The sequence below is a fragment of the Hemibagrus wyckioides genome, linkage group LG06, assembly GCF_019097595.1.
Source record: "Hemibagrus wyckioides isolate EC202008001 linkage group LG06, SWU_Hwy_1.0, whole genome shotgun sequence".
NCBI lineage: Eukaryota > Metazoa > Chordata > Actinopteri > Siluriformes > Bagridae > Hemibagrus > Hemibagrus wyckioides.
Genome location: NC_080715.1, coordinates 22,171,218 through 22,191,969, shown reverse-complemented (window position 1 = coordinate 22,191,969; position 20,752 = coordinate 22,171,218). Strand labels below are relative to the sequence as shown.

The 20,752-nt window shown below is 38.2% G+C and overlaps 2 protein-coding genes across 6 annotated transcripts; both read left to right on the top strand.

Moving 5' to 3' along the window:
• Positions 1-325: 325 nt before the first annotated feature.
• On the top strand, positions 326-3,469 carry pou3f3a (POU class 3 homeobox 3a). Of its 2 annotated transcripts, none has more exons than XM_058391226.1 (2): positions 326-2,273; positions 2,561-3,469. In XM_058391226.1, the coding sequence occupies exons 1-2, from the start codon at positions 1,008-1,010 to the stop codon at positions 2,666-2,668; spliced, it is 1,374 nt and encodes a 457-aa protein (XP_058247209.1). In that variant the 5' UTR covers positions 326-1,007; the 3' UTR covers positions 2,669-3,469. The 2 variants fall into 2 exon arrangements, with proteins under 2 accessions (XP_058247209.1, XP_058247211.1); XM_058391228.1 differs by having other exon boundaries at positions 326-2,313.
• An 11,429-nt stretch (positions 3,470-14,898) lies between these two features.
• gpr45 (G protein-coupled receptor 45) lies at positions 14,899-20,081 on the top strand. Of its 4 annotated transcripts, none has more exons than XM_058391337.1 (3): positions 14,899-15,032; positions 17,621-17,760; positions 18,234-20,081. In XM_058391337.1, the coding sequence occupies exon 3, from the start codon at positions 18,338-18,340 to the stop codon at positions 19,454-19,456; it is 1,119 nt and encodes a 372-aa protein (XP_058247320.1). In that variant the 5' UTR covers positions 14,899-15,032; positions 17,621-17,760; positions 18,234-18,337; the 3' UTR covers positions 19,457-20,081. The 4 variants fall into 4 exon arrangements, with proteins under 4 accessions (XP_058247320.1, XP_058247321.1, XP_058247318.1 ...); XM_058391338.1 differs by lacking the exon at positions 14,899-15,032 and adding an exon at positions 15,043-15,299; XM_058391335.1 differs by lacking the exon at positions 14,899-15,032 and adding an exon at positions 15,043-15,340.
• Positions 20,082-20,752: the final 671 nt, after the last annotated feature.

Sequence of the window (20,752 nt, the reverse complement as noted above, 5' to 3'; positions counted from 1 at the left end):
CATTTATGGTGAGCTTTTTGATCTGTGAACCTGTGATCCTAACAGTGTTAGTGCAAACTGTGGCAGTGTCTTTTCATGTTTGTAGACGTCAATTCAGACTTAAACCCATATAGATATATATTCCACTGCGTTTTGTTGCTCTTTAAGCTCAAGTGCACGTTTAGAAATTGTTTTGACGTGACGCTTCTGCTCCGCGTCCCGGAGACCTGCCCCTCGCACAGGAGGCAGCCAATGAGCGTCGTCCGTGCTCTGAGCTCCACGTCCTGATTGGATGAGAGATGCGGAAGGTTCGCGCACGCCAGGCTGAACGTAAACACTCGCGTAGTCTCCGGCGCAGAGGGAGGAGCGCATCAAACTGTCAGAGGACAAGCGAGGAGGGAGAAAGAGAAAGAATTGTGGAATTTCTCATCAAATGCGCATAAATTAATATAATTTAGGCATGATTAGAGGGATTTATGGTTTAAGTCAGGTGGAGCATGTTAGTGGATGAAATATGAGGACCAAGGAAAAGTGAGAAGCAAAGACAGACAGCAGCTGACGGGACAAGCTGGAAGTTTACAAAGCGAGCATCATCCCGAGGTCTCCTTGACTGAGTAAAGGTATCTGCCGACGATGTGCTTCCATGTGGGATTTACGTGATCGGGACCTTGAGTCAGTGTATACGGGACACAAGACCGGACGCAAGTGTGGTTATGACTATGAACCTATTTTAAAGCCTTTTTTAAAAATAATAATTATGACTTTATGAAAGGAATGAACATTTGCTTTTTAAGTGTTTTTGTTTTTTTCCTGCAAAATGTGGATTTCTACTTTAAAAGTACATGCCCTGTCTAACATTTAATGGATCTTTAATTACCAAGTTCTCGTCGTATGAATCTAAAATACAAATAATAGTTTTCCAGTGTGAATAATTCATGAAACAGAGCGCTCCATCGAGGGCTGGAAAAAGTTACGGAAATACAGGGAGGAGGAATAACAAGTAGACTTGTTCGAAGTGGTAAGAGGGGATGGCCACGGCGGCTTCCAATCCTTACCTGGCCAGCAACAGCATTCTCTCCTCATCAGGCTCGGTCGTGCACTCGGATTCCGGAGGTGGCATGCAGCCGGGAAGCGCTGCCGTTACTTCAGTATCAGCCGGATACAGAGGAGATCCCTCGGGCAAAATGGTGCAGAGCGAATTTATGCAAGGAGCCATGGCGGCAAGTAATGGGGGCCACATGCTAAGCCATGCTCATCAGTGGGTCACCTCACTCCCTCATGCCGCCGCCGCCGCCGCAGCAGCAGCAGCAGCAGCTGCAGCAGCCGAAGCCGGATCGCCTTGGTCTACTAGTCCCGTGGGAATGGCGGGTAGCCCGCAGCAGCAAGATGTCAAGAGCACTTCAAACCGAGACGATCTTCACTCCGGTACCTCGCTGCACCACCGGGGTACTCACGGGGCTCACCAGGCGCACCAAAGCGCATGGGTTGGCACCACGGCTGCGGCGCACATCAGCACCATCACGGCGGGCCAGCAGCAGTCTCAGCAGTCTCTCATTTACTCTCAACCAGGTGCGTTCACGGTCAACGGGATGCTAAATCCCGCGAGTAGTTTGGTTCACCCGGGTCTGATGCGCGGCGAATCGCCCGAAATGGACCACGGCAGCCACCATCATCACCACCACCATCATCATCATCCTCACCATCACCCCCACCAGCAACAGCAACACGCGCACCATCCTCACGCGCAACACCACGGCGGCGTGAACAGCCACGACTCACACTCAGACGAGGACACACCGACCTCCGACGACCTCGAGCAGTTTGCCAAGCAGTTCAAGCAGCGACGCATTAAGCTCGGCTTCACGCAAGCCGACGTTGGCTTGGCTCTCGGCACACTCTACGGCAACGTTTTCTCGCAGACCACCATCTGCAGGTTCGAGGCACTGCAGCTTAGCTTCAAGAACATGTGCAAGCTCAAGCCGTTGCTGAACAAGTGGCTGGAGGAGGCAGATTCGAGCACCGGCAGCCCTACGAGCATCGACAAAATAGCGGCACAGGGCCGCAAGCGCAAGAAGCGCACCTCCATCGAGGTGAGCGTTAAAGGGGCCTTGGAGAGCCACTTCCTCAAATGTCCTAAACCTTCTGCGCAGGAGATCACCACACTGGCGGACAGTCTGCAGCTGGAAAAGGAGGTGGTTCGTGTTTGGTTCTGCAACCGGAGGCAGAAGGAGAAGAGGATGACACCGCCTGGTGTAGGCCAGACGCCGGAGGACGTATACTCTCAGGTCGTCAACGTGAGTGCAGACACACCGCCCCCGTCCATGGACTGCAAACGTATGTTCACTGAGACATAGAACTGATTTTCCCCCATGTACACTTCAGTTAACTGGACGAACATTATAAAAGAAAAAAAAACTACCAGTTTAAATGAAGTATGCCAGAATTTACACTTGAGCAGATAATGTGCATTCACGAAAAACGAAACCCTCAAATGTATCCTTGAAACCCATCTTTAAATTCTGCCTGATCACCCCCAGTATGTTCCCTAACTTTAAATGACTGTCTCTGCTCTGTGTTTCAGGAGAGCTTTGTGGTAGATTGCTTAAAAGATGCAAGTTTGAAAGATGAACCCGACGACCAGATGGACATAACTTCGAGCTCCTATCGCCAGCTCATTTTGGTGCATTGACAGCACAACCATAAGCAAATACCCAAGCAGATATTTTTGGATCACCCTCGAAAGACTTGAGTGAAATGACTGACATAATCTTGAACAGAATCACCAAATGAAGTCAAAAGAACTGCGGCGTCGTCGCCTTTCCAAGCTGAGGAATTATATTATTCGTTATAACGAAAGTTAATTGTTTTTTTTTTCTGGCTAAAGTTCTCACCAGAAATCATCTCTTTTTGAAGACTTGATGTGTGACAAAACTACAGTTTTTCTATTTCATAGATTTTCTTTTTGTGGACCGGACTTCTGTGAATAGTTTTCACACAGGAAAAGGATTTTAAAATGCACTTATTCGTCTCTCAGCCCGTCCTCTCTGTGGACACTTTTTTGGGGGGGTTGGCTGAATAATTGTGTGCTTGATCCCTTTTCCTTACTGCTATTTCCATGCAGTAGTTTTGGCCGATTTTGATAAGTCTGTATACATTTGACAATATGAATTCTCAGTGGTGATCAATTTGCTTTATATTTTTTACTGGAATCACACCTTTGGAGTATTTCACAAAGTTCCCGAAATGTTGCGAGATGTAAACTTTCTTTTATAGAAGTAGCATTTCATGTACATCCTTCTCCTCTCCTGCTTTAATTCCGAAATCTATACAGTTAGTAGGCTGCCACAATGGTTATTAAAATTGCCTACAGAACAGCACATTGATAAATTTGATAGGCTGACAACATTTTTATTTTTTCCTGTGATTGTTATTTAAGTTCAGTATTGATCCAGTCAGAGGTGATTGAGAACAATAAATATGATAAATTTAACACAGCGCGGTGTTTTATTTTTCTTTCAGTCCGTAGAATGCGATAAATCTAATTCATTTGTTGGTGAAAATCGATTAGTCTTTTTTTTTCTATGGACTTCTATGAGGAACTCGTACATTTTTGACCCTTGGCCTATATCGCATCACAGGGATGGTCTGAATGCAATTAAAACGGAGATATGCAATGTGTAAAAAGAAAACTAAATCCTAATGTTTGTAAATGAGTTGTAAATTATGCAAATTATTTACTTATACTCACCAATCCGGTAATGTTCATTAGAAATTTCTTTACATTTTTTAAATGTAAAATTCCTTTGCTACGTTATATTTATAAGCTGATTTCGTCTATATTTAATTTGTCTTCAATGTCCAAACCTTTCATATATTTTAATGCAAATTTTTTACAATGCTTAATTGTTTACAATGTCAATCTTTTTGTCGCTTTGACAAATGTATAAAATACGCAGCATTTTGATTATTTTTTAACCTGCTCTAGGCCTTATAGAAGTTTAAGTTATATCATCAGTGTTTGGGAGCGCGTGACTGGGTGAACCATTTTAACCCGCTGGAAATCTAACCATTTCATTTAAAGCGCTTATTCTTTAATTATCACTAATTCGGGATATTTTCGATTATTAATGGCTATAATAAATACCGATCCCTTTATCTATAGTTAATCTTATGATACATCAGTTCATAGGTTCAATGCAGGTAGCTTCTTTCACTATCTTCCACATGCAGGTTAATTGATCAGGGTTTTTTTTTCTGTTACATTCCATGCACATCATTTACTATTTCGCCTAATTTAATAACTGACTGATATTTGCTCACTGTTTAGCGATAATGCAGACGGATTAGAATGAGACGAGTTTATTTGACTGTAATTACGAGTGAAATATATATATATATATATATATATATATATATATATATATATATATATATATATATATATATATATATATATTGGTCAGCGTTACAACATGAAATAAGCTACTAGGTGGCGGAATAATGACAGTTTTCCCGTCCTTGTTTTTGAGTCTTCATTGGCCATGTGAGAATATAAAGGTTAGTTTACTGCGCTTAAAGAATAAAAGCGAGGTGACGTAACTTCAGCGCTGTTCTGCTGCAGGAGTGAAGGTCTATGTGTGTGTGTGTGTGTGTGTGTGTGTGTGTGTGTGTGCGCGCGCGTGTAAATCCGTATGCCTGCCACGTAGCTTACTGAGTGCAAGAGGACCCACATCCTTCTATCAGATTGCAGTGTGAAAGCGCGCACTAGGATCATGTCTAAAGAGCCGTTATTTTAAAATCTAGGCCTACTCTTTGTGCAGATACGAATATGGGTGAACTACTGGCTCTCCATTTTTGTTTTCCTCGTATTTTGTTTGTGTTATTCTCTGGTAGAGACGGAATAGGAGACACCGCACGCTTTCAGGTGCCTCAGTCTGTCGTCTAAACTCCCGCAGTGGCTTCGCTCATTTTTTTTGTCTTCCTTGAGAACTTTTGTTTGCGACTATTCATCCCATCCAATCTCTCTCTCTCTCTCTCTCTCACACACTCTCTCTCTCTCTCTCTCTCTCTCTCTCTCTCTCTCACACACACACACACACACACACACATATTCATTTAAATTTCGCGGATGATTTAATACACACCGGTTGCATGGCAACGGAATTCAACCTGTGCTCAAATTTGGCGCGGCAGCAGTGTTATACTGTAGACACACACACACACACACACACACATACGAGATGTGAATGTGAATTTTTTACAGCGCTCAGCTCAGTCAAGATGTGCTTTACTGTAGCATTGCTATTCAATGAATTATTATTATTATTATTATTATTATTATTATTATTATTATTATTATTGTTGTTGTTGTTGTTGTTGTTGTTGCTATTTTTGTAACAAGAACCACAAAAAACAATAGCAATAATAATAATAATAATAATAATAATAATAATAATAATAATAATGTTGATAGTTACTACTACTTGTTTTGCGGTTTTTATATAAATGGTTTTTTTTAATCTTTTTCTAAATAGGCCTCATTACAACAGTCCTAAATGAATCCTTAGGGTTCTGCTTAAAGTATCTTACTTAATACTTACTTTTTTCAGTTTTTAAACCAATATATGTAAACAGTAAAAAGCATGTTTTTTTGTCACATCTTAATCTTGATGGCTTGGATCAGATTTAGATTTAGACGTTTGAGTTCTCATCAAGGAAAGTTATGGACTTTTCCAGTCGCGGTTTGTACTCGTTCAAATCCAATCCTCTATTCTACAGCAGGACAATTTATTATGTCGAAAATGTAATAAACACATAAGAGAAAATATTTAAAAAAAAATAATAATAATAACAGAAGATTTCTTTTATTTTTTATTTACAGCATAGAAAACTACTGCTTTTATTTAGCGCCATCTTTTGGACATATCTTCTGCAAAAAATAAGTGCTCTCTCACTCGGGTATGCATAAAGTAAACTTTACCTGCCTTATTACTGTCTTATCAGTAATATCACTACTGTCTTGTCCAGTGTGTGTTTCCAGTCTGTGTACGCTGTGCTAATCAGTACTGAAAAGTAAGGCAGATGTAAAAAAAATATTTCTTATTGAAAAGACTTGAATCTAGAACATGGAAATTAAGCCTAACGTGGTAAACGAAGGAAACAAGTGTTTACACTGTTCAAAATTAGGTCCAGTTTACCAGAAGCTCTGTAAAGTGAAGATGTTCTCAACTACTGGAGAGAGTGTGGGTTTACTGTGACAATGTGTTTAATGATGCTTTAGGTAAACTCTTTGCTTGTTAGAAATCTTATTTTAACATAAAAATGTTTCCATGTAATATACTCATGTCTATGCTATTGGAATGTCTGGGAATTGTGGGAATTCAAATCCTGAAATCATGGTGTCTATATTCCTGTATAGAAACAGACCCTGTCAGGGGCCATGAGACCGGTGTCATGCACCTGCCATAAGTCCATGGCACAAAGCCTGGAAGAGTCCATCAGACCCAGCAGGCATCTCACCCCAGCAGTGTGACTGCCAAGGTGACAGCATGTCACAGCATGTCCTGTATTTGGGAGCTAAGGACCAAACGCATTAGTGCCTCCGATCAGTCCCTGGAACAGTTGAAAGGTTGCACAAAAACAAACAAACAAACCTATTCTGCACACAGTAAGGTTTAGCTTGACCAACAAGTTAATAGAAGATAAAATGCATGAAATCTATGAGTTAAATCGCTGACCAATAAATAATGAGATTTGTCAGATTCATACCATGCTCGGGCTTTGAACTCAAGCAAAACATTTTTGCCAACATGCATACGTGCTTGCTATAAGCTGTATGTGGGAAAGGAAACACAAAAGGCAAAGAGTAATAAAAGGCAAAGAAGCAAAGAATGAGGTGAAAGGTTTTTTAGCTTTTGCTGTGACTATCACAGTAAGTGGAGGATTCGAGGCAGAGAGGAAATAATCTGTGGGCTTTGTGGTTTAATAGATTACTTACATTTGGACACAGGTATTTGGAGTTAGCCATTATGCCCTTGAGGCACACAAAACTAGAAATGGCATTATGCATGCATCTCATGCCTACCGGAGACAAGTAATGACTTATTAAACATAATAACACATCTACAGGAGTTTAAATCCAGTTGGATTTGGACAAACATCATAGCTCGGTAGAACCGGAACTGGCCTTGTATCAAAATCATGAAAAGGACGAGGAGGATGAGGAGCATGCACACATCTCTGTTTACAGCTTAAACAGACTTGACATATCTCCTCACAATCATGTTGTTCTGAGAGAAACGGAAATCGCCTACAGCTTATCCTACTGAAAAAGATCACCGAGATGTAAAACCTGACAAAATGAATTCAAAATCCGATCAGATGCCCTTAAACATGCTATGTAAAATGATGGTGTCTATTCAGATGTCAGACTCCAAATGTCACTTCACTGACAGTATTTTCCTGGGACAGCATAATCACGATAATTAGACAAAAACAAAATGGCATAGTTAAAACAAATCAACAAAATTCTGTCACAGACAAGAGGACACATTTTTTTTAGTTTCTGCGCTATCATATACCCTTATCTACATTCAAAAGGGACAAGTGCAAGAATTCCTGTTGTTTAAGCTGTTTGAAACAAGCCACACATTGCAAATCGGAGAGTTTGGAGGTTGAAATAAAAGTAGTTAATTGGTGCAATACACCAAGGACATAATTATCTCTTTATATAACTGGCAGTCGTTTAATTGCTGGTAATTGTTCTCCAAACCTTGTGCAGAAGTGATGAAGACTAGATGGTTATTGTGCATCATGTGCTAATCCTGCTATTTAGGCTCTGCCATTAAAGTAATGCGAGAAAAAAAAACTCCCAGTGGAAGAAAAACAACATGTATACACGTATAGTGCTCCTTTAGTGGAACACAGTTTTGAACATATACGCTCCCACACATTAGAATAAATGTATTATTCACCCACACAAACAGTAAAGTAAAACACAATGCAAACTACATTGATCTCTCTCTCTCTCTCTCTCTCTCTCTCTCAGTCTCACTCACACAGACACACACACACACATACACACACACACACACACACACACACTATAAATACTCAGCCATTTGCCATATTCACAGCAGAGCATTCTGGTTTGCTGTTATCCTGTGCTTATTGTTAATTATTGCCACATTGTAAACCTAGACTTGGAGCTCCACAGGAAACAAACACTGATTAACCTGATTGGGGTTGCTGTGAACTATAGTCCAGCTGAAGTGTGCTGACAGCTAAACTGTTCCCACCTTCTAACCTCATTGCCCTCTGTGCCTTGTAAAGCAGATCAGTGTTAAATATGTAAATACTAGATGTCTGAGATACGCAAACGTCAGGATCATTCAGCTGTTGAGAGCCTCAAATATGGTATCACACACGGCAACACTTATGATATCACAGACCATATAACAAAAGTGTAATGACCTTGTTCACTTTACTTAATTGAATTGCGACAATGTGGATAATTGTAAGCTGAGCCAAAACTCTGGTGTATGACTACATTTAGCGGGTTATGTGTATATATTGATGTAATTATGATGAGGTGAGATGATATTTCACTCACAGGGTGAAGAAATAAAAGACCTTAAATGCAGACATTTGCTCGCTGGAAATAGTGAAAGGTTAACTGTAGTCAATTTGAATTTTTTGTTTGATGGAAAGAGTCAAGAAATTAGAAGAACTTCAATTCTGTGTAGTAATATATCATGTAAGGATCTCATTCTCTGGATTGCTATCATGAGAAAACCCCAGCAAGACTACTCTCAGTAACAGAATTGCAGGATTCATGCATTGGATACCCATGAGTTTACAGAGTAGATATAAGCCTACCACTTTTTTTTTGCTATAGTGAAAGGCTTCTGCTGTGAACCACTGAGGTAGTAAGAGTAGTTATCCCCTTCAATGGGCACTGCACTCTTATTTTCTAATAGCTTTAGCAGTCAGTGGCATGGATAATAAGATTGCACTGAACACCACTGTCATGCCTAAATGTGATTTATCCCTTATGGACTCAACTATAAACTGCGACACAGACAGGGCTTTGTAAAAGGGCTTAAGAAATGCTTATGATTTAAAAAGGCATTTAGAAATGAACAGTTGAAAATAGCATGGCTTGCCACAAATAACAAAACAAAACAAAACAAGTCCTCATATTGACAGATATAAAAGGGGATAACCCATATTATCACTCTCTCAAACGTTCCATAAAGTATTTCAAACAGTAACTGTACAAATCATGAAATCAATAAAGGTAGTGTACTTTGAGGAGTTCAGAATACCTGAGCAAAAAAGGGCTGGGATGATGCTTGATGTTTCCTTTCCCCTGCTCTTCCTTTTCAAAATGCTAAAAAAAAAATGCTGAAATACTATTTTTTATATTTTGACAGGATTAGAAAATACAGATTGCAGCAATGAGAGGAGGCAATGTGATCTTGTCCCTTCGTTGTGGCTTCAAAGAGGACAAAGAGTTGCAATACTGGACTGATCAGGAAACAAAAAATATTACTCAGTGCCTTTGTTTTTATATATAAAACCAACTGTGTGAGAAAGAAATTTTTAGCATTAATATATAGTAGCCCAGCCAATAACAACCTCACATATATTGAAGCCAAAGTATTATTACAATCATATACTCAAGGTGAATGTTAACCAGCTAACTATCCGGAGGCAACTTTTAAATGAATGAATCAGTGAACTAAAACTGTAGCCTTCAATATTAACATTTATATTTGTGATATTTGGCAGACACCTTTACAGAAGTGCTTTGAAGTCTCTGTCAATAAATTCATCCTGGTACTGGTTCACAAGGTCACAGACTAAGAATGCCGTCAGTGTAAAAACTAAGTTAAAGAAGTAATATAGTAAGAAAAGTTGAACAAATGTTAACAAATTAAAGTGCTTTAAGCACTTCATGAAGAGGTACATCTATAGTTCGTCATTTGACGATTGGCAGTAACTCTGTTTAGACATCTAGGGGAAGTTCATTCCACCACCTACATGACAGAGCAGAGAAGAATCTTGATTAATCAGATTTGAGAGTTTGCTGGGGTATGATCTGTGACATGCTGTTTTGCATCTACAAGAAGTGCAAATAGTAGAATTGTGCATATGAACAAGTTTAGATAAATATGTAAATGTATGTACAATAAATAAATAAATAAATAAAGCCTATACATATCTAGGTACAGTAATTCCTTTAGGAATATAGCCTTAAGGTTCAATATGTCATTAAAGCACATTTTTAGCAATTTTTTTTTTTAAATAGTGAAAAAGTAGGTCGTAACAGTAATACTTGTTAGTATCGAGTAGTTTAAAAAATTTTTATGGTCATGTAAAAAGAAAAATATTTTGGGGCAACATATAAAATAAATTACAGTATATTTATTCTAGAAGTAATGTCCAACCTGGGCTCACACTCCCAGCATCAGTTGAATGGTGAATTAGAGTTAACAAGAATCAGCATGGATTCTGTTATCAGCCTTTAATCATCCATTCATTTACAGAGCAGAAATATCGCCCCTAATTGATCTGGCCTGCCGATTTGTTTCGATTTCTCGTTACCTCCAGTCGTTTATTCCCTCCACCTACTGGTTGTTAATGAATAGACTCGTTAGGAGAGGGCATGCCTAAATGAAAGTGACTCTAAGCATGGTGCTGCCAGATACATGATGGCAGGCAGGAAGCCGAATGTTAAAATCAGCAGGTGGTGTAATGGGCAGCTCAGTGTTGGACAGACAGGGAGTAAAGTGGGCACCTGTCCATTCCACCAGTTCTCATGGCCAAGTCGTCATATACTGAAGCATTGGTTAGGGTCAGAAGTATTCAGTGTCAATCAAAACACACAGTGGCCTCTGGCAGACCAGTTTCTGGCCCATTCAACACACAGTTGTTTTTATTATCCTTGTTCAGCTTAGTGGGAGTCCAACAAATGGCAGAAACAAAATAAATATTTTGTGATTATTTTAATATCAGTGAGCACATGCAATGTTTCTTATCTTTTTTAAATGATAAATGCTAATTAAGAACTGGAACCAAATATTTTGATAAGTTGTTTATTTTCACATACCATTAATATACCAATAAACAATTTCTCTCTCTCTCTCTCTCTGTCTCTCTCTCTCACTCTCTCTCTTTGATATCAGGATTCTTTATTGCCACACCATGGTGTTCATGCTTTTTGGGTCTGTTACTTATAAACATTCATGAACAATCATGTACAATTATAAATGATGCCAGTGACAAGCTGGAGGGGCATAACATCAATTGTAAACTATTACTGTGTAAATCAAGGTGTGCAGATATTATAAATTGAGTGTGAAACATATTGCAATCATTACCACCAGAGGGAAAGGATTGAAATAGGAGGTGTGCTAGGTAAAAGGGGTCAGAGATTATCTTTATGGGCCTTTTCCTGATGCACTGATTGGAGTCATCTGATCATGTTAGATGCCTTGGTCACACTCAGTTCAAGTTTCCTCTGTGGCTGTCTGTATTATTAGACAATGCTTGTGAACAGAACAGAACTGTTTAAACAGCATTTCACTGGGTGGCTGTATACAATTCTGAATATACATTAATGAAGATTTGGTGTTAGGGGGCTCTAGATTTTGAAGAATTAGGTTATTAGAAGAAGTGACATTTTATCTATATTTTCACCAGCTCTGTCATCTTAGTAGGAAAACTGCTGTGGTGTTAAGCATAATTCTGGATTAGCATGACAAACAGGGCTTCAGATGTGTGGGCAACAGGTCTGGATTCATTGTCACTGATGTATGATGTTTTTTTTAGCAATTTCAAAAAAACAGAATCAAGATGGCCATCTTAAAACACTGTGGAATTGATCATTGACTCTATGAAGTTTAGATGGCTGAAAGGAAAACAGACAGCACACCAGCAAGTGCAATTAAGTGCAATTATCCATCTTCTGTGTTGTAATGTATTCTGTAGTAACTACAGTACTGCTTTCAAGACCAGGACTTGCTCGTGAAAGAGATTTTTACGCTGGTACCCTGTTTTTTCTATGTAAATACTCTGGTACCCTGGTACTAGAACAATAATAATAATAATAATAATAATAATAATAATAATAATAATAATAATAATAATAATAATAATAATAATAATAACAACAACAATAATAATAAAAATAATAATAATAATAATAATAATAATAATAATAATAATAATAATAATAATAATAATAATAATAATAATAATATGTGCACTAGAATCAGAGAAGTGTTCTGGCTAACTGATGTTCTAATCCAGACTCTCCCTCTGAAATTATTGCTATTGAAGAAGGCAAAGTGGTGCATTAAATGAATGAATGAATGAATGAATGAATGAATGAATTCTATGCAACAAATCCATAAATAAATAACAAGCATGTTTCCTTGTTTTTTTTTTGTTACTGGCTTGCTGATGAAGTAATGGAGGATATACATGAGACATGCATGCTTTATATCTCAGTTTATAAGCAGAGATAAGTGAAATTGTATTATTTCGTTAGGTATATGAGATATAGTTTGTTGATGAATTGTTGTTACTGGCAGCCAGAATTTGGAATTAGTTAGGACTCTATTGTAATAAAAATGTATTTTCATACACTACTGCTCAAAAGTTTGGGATCACTCAAAAAATTGTATTGTTTTCCAAGGAAACACACATGAAATTAGTCTGAAGTTCATGATTTTGATGGAATTGATGAATGTTTTCTTCAAACTTTGCTTTCATCAAAAAAATAAAACACCTTTTGCAGCAGTTACAGCCTGGCCATTCTAGCTGTCAATTTTTCAAGATAATTTGATGAGATTTCACCCCATTCTTCCTGGAGCATTTCACACAAGATGGATTGGCAGATGGGGTATTCTTCTAGCTGAAAAAAGTGATCCTAAACTTTTGAGCGGTTGTGTATATACATTTAAATAGGGCAAGCTGAAACCATACACATATATATATATATATATATATATATATATATATATATATATATATATATATATATATATATATATATATATATATATATATATATATATATATATATTGTGACTGTCCATTTCTACTGTTTATAGTCCCTGTTTAAGCCTAAACTGAATGGGTACAAATTAAATCAATTTGTGGTCTTCAAATCTGTATTGATTAGTATAAGTCATATTCACCCATAATGGAAAGATGAAATATTGTATTGATTATTTCTCAATTTAATTTGACATGGTTTAATTCTGTTTGTTGGAGTGGTAGGAGTTGGGAGGTGTACTACAGTGCATCCTGGATATGTTATGTAATTTCACTGGAGCAGGTTTTATTTTCTGAATAAATAAAATGATATTGAAATTATTTAAAATGATGAAATGATCAGGCTCTGAAATAATAAATGATAAAAATATTTTGTTAAAACATTGCAGTGGTGTGTATTGCTCTGGGATCACTTTATAATCCATTTGGTGAAATGGTGGATGAACTTTGTTATTTTGTTATTGCACGTTATAAATACACACAGCCCATTCAAACCTAGAATGTATGGTACTGTAGTGAAGCAGCAAGAATTTTCTTTGACGACATGGCCATCTTCTGGTCAGAGACTAAATGACAGATTTGTATAGCAGTACTGGTTAGACACAAAGTAAATTAAATAATCATTTGATGCACAGCACTGTAATTATTATTATTATTATTATTATTATTATTATTATTATTATTATTATTTGTATATCAAAGTATATGTTTGTATATATTTATCTCTGTATGTGTCCCATTTCTATGCTTAGTGCCACAAAACAGATAAAAAACAAATGTAAGCACTACTGTCAAATTTTGCTAATGCACAAATTGGTTCAGAAAATTTTTGTAGGATTTAATTAAATTTTGAAAAAGTTTGAGCTGTAAAGTATAAATCCATAGCATCATACCTAAATAATGCAATATATAATTTAACTGTACTCTTACTATAATAATCATTTTTTTTAGACTGTATTTGTCCATTTCACCATAGGTGTGTTCACATATACACATTTGTTCTTCACAGTAGATCTTCACTGACAACAGAACAATGAAGTTTATCTATCCATTTTCTTTTCCACTTTCCTACACAGTGTAACAGGGAGTCTATAGCACTCACAGTATCCCACAGTATTCTGGGTACATGCCAATGACTAGTTAGAGATGCCAATCAGCCTTTGGGGTAGGGGAGGAAACTCCACATACACACCATAGGCAGGAATCAAACCCCAAACCTTGGTGGTACAAGGCAAATGTGCTAACAGCATATGTTAAGTTACAAATGCATGTTAAAGGTGAAATCTATCTATCTATTACATTTGATTTTACTGCATTAAAGGGAATTCAGTTTTTTGAACCAGACCAGATCCTGAATAATTAATGCTCCTCTTTCTTTATCCCTGGCTTCTGTACAGTCTTTTCATATATGACTACATACAATAGCTAATTTAGTTTTTTGTGAAAGTAACAGTATACTATGGGGTAATGAACCCCTGTAATGTAATGTAGGGTTTTCATTAGTTTAAGATTTCAGACAGCACGGCACATTCTCTTAATAAAATTTTGCCTTCAAATTTAAGCTCTTAATTTGCGCCCCATAATTAAAACTCATAATTAAAACTTAAGATCATTTTAAATCACTTGAGAGCGTGATCATGGGGCTTGTGTGTGGGAGCTGTGTGTGTATGTGGGGGGGGCTGTGTGTGTGTGTATGTGTGGGAGCTGTGTGTGTATGTGGGGGGGGGCTGTGTGTGTGTGTGTGTGTGTGTGTGTGTGTGGGAGCTGTGTGTGTGTGTGTGTGTCTGTGAATCATGCTGTGTGTGTCTCGGTGTGTCACAAAGTGACGTCAGAAGGTACAAAGTGTACGGCTGACGGTTTCATGGACTGGATGGACACTGAATGGTTTCCCTAGTGACAGCCATCAGGTGTGATAGCCAATGGTTCACGTTCCCCACTGTCATTAAAGATCATATGCACTTGTTTATTCACATGTTAAGTGAACGCTGGTGAGTAAACGCCCCACGCATGTCCTTTCATAGTGACTAATCATATATTCTTTGATGTGAATGATGGGCCTGGGTTAAGCAGGATGAAGGACGATTTCTTTCTAATTGCATGTCGAATCCAGAAAGCAGGTTTAAGCAAAGCAAATGTTGCTAGGCGTTTGGACAGGACTGGTGTAGACTGATGGAGCTCTGATTCATGAGCGGATGATGAGAGAGAGAGAGAGAGAGAGAGAGAGACTTCTTAGCTTTGTATAGCTACACAGACAGGTGACGACGATCTACATTCTTTTATTTCGTTGGCAAAAGAGGTATTGTGTGTTTTATTTCTTTGCAAAAGTGATGTGTAATGGTTAAACGCCTGTGCGCGTAGCACGAGGCTTCTAAAGCATCGCGTTGTTTTCTATGGCGTCTCATAGACTATTCAGAGTACAGCAGGATTTATTCAGAACAACGCACTGCAAAGATTTATTTGGGGGAAAATTTATCTAAGAGAGAGCTATTATATTTGGCTGGCTTTTTTGGAAATCATTTTGTCTGATAAGATATCACGTAACTGAGTAAACACATCTGTGCTCCTACACCGCATCTTTAATGCGCAGTCACGAGCCACTTCGATTAAAAGCCAGCGCGTGCACTTTAGACGTCGTGCTGGAATTAAATAAAGCAAAATTTAGCCTAATCACATCATAATCCTATAAAAACGACAGTGAATTTCAAGCTATGCCTTTCCTTGCCTTTTTTGTAAGTGTTTCTATCTGTATCTAGTTCTGGTCAGTCCTGGTCAGTGAAATAAATAGCGCAACAAGTGAGATTGTACAGCATGCTTAAAGTGCCTTAAACAGTGTCCTCGGAAGCTGTCCAAGTTAAATCGTTGATAAAGACAAAAAAAAAGGCTTGTGTATGCACACAGATAAGCACATGTTTAGCTCGTTTTCCTGATGCCTGTGTATGCAGTGGGTCTCTTCAGCCACAGAGCCAAACATTATCTCTGGTATCTAAGCAACAAGTTGATAACGTGATGCAGCAACCATTTAAGTGGTTTTTCTGAATGATATTCTTGTGTTGAAGTGGACCATACGTCTGCGTGTGCATACAAATGGTGCTGGAAATAATGTCAACGTATGATTAACGCCATAATTATTGGATTGTTGTGAATGGCCAGGATCTCAAACAAGAGTGTGCACCTTCATCTAGATGGTAGAAGTATAACAGAACATCTTAATACTTAGTTGGTCTGGATATCACAACAATATATATATATATATATATATATATATATATATATATATATATATATATATTACATATATATATATATATATATATATATATATATATATATATATATATATATATATCCGGTCAGGCATAACATTATGAGCACTGACAGGTGAAGTCACTACACTGATTATCTCCTCATCATGGCACCTGTTAGTGGGTGGGATATATTAGGCATAATATTGAATATTTTTTCCTCAAAGTTAATGTGTTAGAAACAGGAAAAATGGACAAGAATAAGGATTTGAGCGAGTTTGACAAGGGACAAATTGTGATGTCTAGATGACTGGATCAGATCATCTTCAAAACTGCAGCTCTTGTGGGGTGTTCCCGGTCTGCAGTGGTCAGTATCTATCAAAAGTGGTCCATGGAAGGAACAGTGGTGAACCGGTGACAGGGTCATGGGCGGCCAAGGCTCACTGATGCACGTGGGGAGCGAAGGCTGTCCCGTGTGATCCAATCCAACAGACGAGCTACTGTTGATCAAATTACTAAGGAAGTTAATGCTGGTTTTGATAGAAAGGTGTCAGAATAGACAGTGCATGATGGGTCAGGGCTGTTTTGGCAGCAAGAGGGGGCCCAATATAACATTAGGCAGGTATTCATAATGTTATGTCTGATCGGTGTATATATTTCAGATTTGGACAAAACCAGGTACATCTAATCCAATGTAAAGCAGTTGTACTCAAGAGAGGAAATTGTAGGACACCAATGAAATAAGTGGCTCAGCAGTAGAAGTGCTTTTTTACTACAAAAACAAGATACTGTAAACTTTCTAGTCTATTAGAAGTACAGGCAGGGGAGTGATGGAGTGATAAAACTAGAGCACATTGTGATAAAAGTTACCAGTGTTCATTTGTAACTGATCTCCCAGAACAGTAAAGTTCTGCAGTAAGTTACTTTGTCTGCAATTACATTATAAAACCATGACCTTGGCTGTTTTTGAAAAATACAGTTTTAAATAGCTCATACATTCTACATGTCTTTCACAAGCTTCTAATGGTGTATCCATTACCCATTGCCTGCTTCAGTGATATGAAGGTACTCTTCACATCAGTTGAACTAATTGATGGAGTGTTGCCAACGAATGTCATCTAGGTTACAGACGTCATTTATGGATTGTTAGAGCACTCGAATTACTCTCATGATGATTCTGTGGATTAAATGGGGGGGGGTTGGTAAACTATAAAGATGTTTTAAGAGTTTATTAATTCACTGAAAGGAAACATGGAAATCTGTAGACATCAGGTTTCACATACAAATGGAAAATAATACATTAACTTCAGCTTTACATATTTCTGTGTCTACAGGTCTTTAAGGATATTTCATCTTTAAAATATTTGACTCAGTGTGGATGACAGGAGGCGCTGAAATCTGATCATTTTTTTTCTATAGCACTAAATGTCCTTCCTGTCCTCATAGTAACCATAGCAACTGGAGTGTCAATTGGGTGAGTGAGTTTAGAATATTTGTATTTTATCTAAACTTTGTCACAATACAAAGTTTGTCTTTCTGTGTGTTTAAGCATGCATGACATTCTGAATAAAAAGAAAGAAAAGAGGCTACATACAAAAAAGAGACTCACTGTTACAGCAGTCTTAATGGTTTGCAGTTTAATCAAGCTATGTTGTTATCTTTTCATTTATTTTCTTAAACCTTAGTCACAGGGGCTATACCACAAAAAAAGGGTCTAGGGTCATAGTAACACTATGAAAACACATTATGTCCATAGTTACTTTGTTGAAACTCTTTAGATCCATATCTAAACATACAAAATCAGTAGAAAGATGATAATAATAATAATAATAACAATAATAATACAAAATAATGCATTAAAATTACACTAATCACATAAAGAAGATTTATAAATGCAGAATTGTACTAATATACTGTACATAAGTCTCATAATCTCTTTTGTTTTAGGTTATTTTTATTGTAGATTGCCAAGAGGACTGATCAGTGGACCATGACAAAGAATTAGCACCGACTCTTCAAACATGAACTGATATTGCCTGGTAGCATCTGCCATGTCTGTATGTAATGCCAGCTCTGTGGAACAATGTGGCCTGCTTGGACCAGCAGAGCCTGATCTGCAGGATGTTCAGACCAGTTTAATTCCTGTTGTGATTAGGGTGGCTTTGGCAGCCATCATGATCTTCATGATCACTATTGGTTTCTTAGGTAATTCAATAGTGTGTTTGATCGTCTATCAAAAGCCAGCAATGAGATCAGCTATCAACCTGCTTCTAGCTACGCTAGCCTTCTCAGACATTATGCTCTCTCTGCTGTGTATGCCTTTCACTGCTGTGACTGTGGCCTCCACGGACTGGAGTTTCGGAGTAGGGTTCTGCCGAGCCTCTGTCATGCTTTACTGGTTCTTTGTTCTGGAGGGCGTCTCCATCTTGCTCATCATCAGCGTGGATCGTTTTCTCATCATCGTGCAGAGGCAGGACAAGTTAACACCACATCGTGCCAAAGTTCTGATCGCGTCCTCATGGGCTCTGTCCTTCTGTGTGGCACTTCCATCACTTATAAGCTGGAGGACAGGTATCATCATGGAACGGATGCCGCAGTGTATCCTGGGATATAGTGACTCGCTGGCAGAACGGGGTTACATGGTGCTGTTAGCAGTGGCAGTTTTCTTTGTTCCATTTAGTGTCATGCTGTATTCCTACATGTGCATTCTGAACACAGTGCGGAGAAACGCGCTGCGTATCCACACCCACGTTGCTGAAGACTGTGCAGGGCTTAAGCTGGGTCTTACAGGTCTGCAGCGCCCCCCACAGGTCAATGTGGACATGAGCTTTAAAACCAGGGCCTTCACCACCATCCTTATCCTCTTTATTGGCTTCTCTGTGTGTTGGCTGCCTCATACTGTGGTGAGCCTAATGGCTGTATTCAGTCGCAGCTTCTACTTCAGTCCAGCATTTTATCCAGTTAGCATAGGGGCTCTGTGGCTCAGTTACCTAAAGGCTGTATTTAACCCTGTCATCTACTGCTGGAGGATCCGCAAATTTCGTGAAGCCTGTTTAGATTTCATGCCCAAAACTTGCAGGCTGTGCCCCAAGGTCCCTGGTCGAAGTCACAGGCGCATACGACCCAGCAATATTTATATCTGTAGCAGTGAGACCCAGTCTGCCGTTTAGCATTTGAATTTCCTAAGCTGAAATGGGGTTACACTTTAATTTGTTCACAGTCCAGCTGAAACATACAACACCTTGCAAGTGATTCAATGAGAAATGTCACTGACACTTTCATTTCAACAACACAGATAGCAGTTACTGTATCCTTTACAGTTAATGGTGAGAATTATTTAATCTGTTCATTTCAGATGGAAGAAAGCGTACTTGTTAGCAAATAAATCCCTGTGTTTTAATATGATCTAACCCTAAAAGCAACATTGACCTTTTTTTTTTACTTATTTGTCACACTTCACTGTAATACAAGCAAATGGAAGCTACTTTTTTTTTATTCTGTTAAATTCTTCATGCTTAGAAAGAATCACAAACATTTTAAACTGTGGACACTAAATAAAGCAGATGTTGTAAATTTTGTCTTCTGAATGGAAATACTGCAATAAAATAATGCAATAATGCAACAATGCCTCATGATTAAGCCAGTATTGCAAAGGTTAAACATAAAGTCATGGTTCAAGGGAAGTGCAAGGGAATTACATAACATTTTGGTTTCTATAAAAGGCATGCTGAAATAGAAATAGGCACTGAGTAAATAAAAATACTTATTTATTCACCAATGTAAGTTAACCATGGACATAAAAACATATCAGAAAACATTTGGTTGTAAATGTGCATCCTGAGATCAGAAAACATGTTCCTGGCTCTTAATCGACCTGAACACTGACCATGACCAGCTTTTACGTACTGAATGGCATTAAATTCTATTCTATTATTTTTTTATATCATTTATTTTGATTTTCCCTACTCAGTGTTTTTAATTGTGCTCTTTCTATATAAGTTGTCTTACATCCATATTTTGAAAGCTTCAGATATGACACATTTACTAATAATATTACTGGAATGTTAATGTTATTGGCTAATGCTCTGTTGTGTAATATACACTGATCAGGCATAACATTATGAGCACTAAGAGGTGAAGTGAATAACACTGACTATCTCCTCATCATGGCACCTGTTAGTGGGTGGGATATATTAGGCAGCAAGTGAACATTTTGTCCTCAAAGTTGATGTGTTAGACGCAGGAAAAATGGACAAGCGTAAGGATTTGAGCGACTGTGATGAATGGCTAGACGACTGGATCAGAGCATCTCCAAAACTGCAGGTATTGTGTTGTGTTCCTGGTCTGCAGTGGTCAGTATCTATCAAAAGTGGTCCAAGGAAGGAACAGTGGTGAACCGGCGACAGGGTCTTGGGCGGCCAAGGCTCATTGATGCACGTGGGGAGTGAAGGCTGACCCGTGTGATC

Coding starts and splice junctions, on each gene's coding strand:
- pou3f3a (XM_058391226.1), top strand. CDS start 1,008: ATGGCCACGGCGGCTTCCAATCCTTACCTGGCCAGCAACAGCATTCTC. Junction 2,274..2,560: donor TATACTCTCAGGTCGTCAAC/GTGAGTGCAGAC, acceptor TCTGTGTTTCAG/GAGAGCTTTGTGGTAGATTG.
- gpr45 (XM_058391337.1), top strand. CDS start 18,338: ATGTCTGTATGTAATGCCAGCTCTGTGGAACAATGTGGCCTGCTTGGA.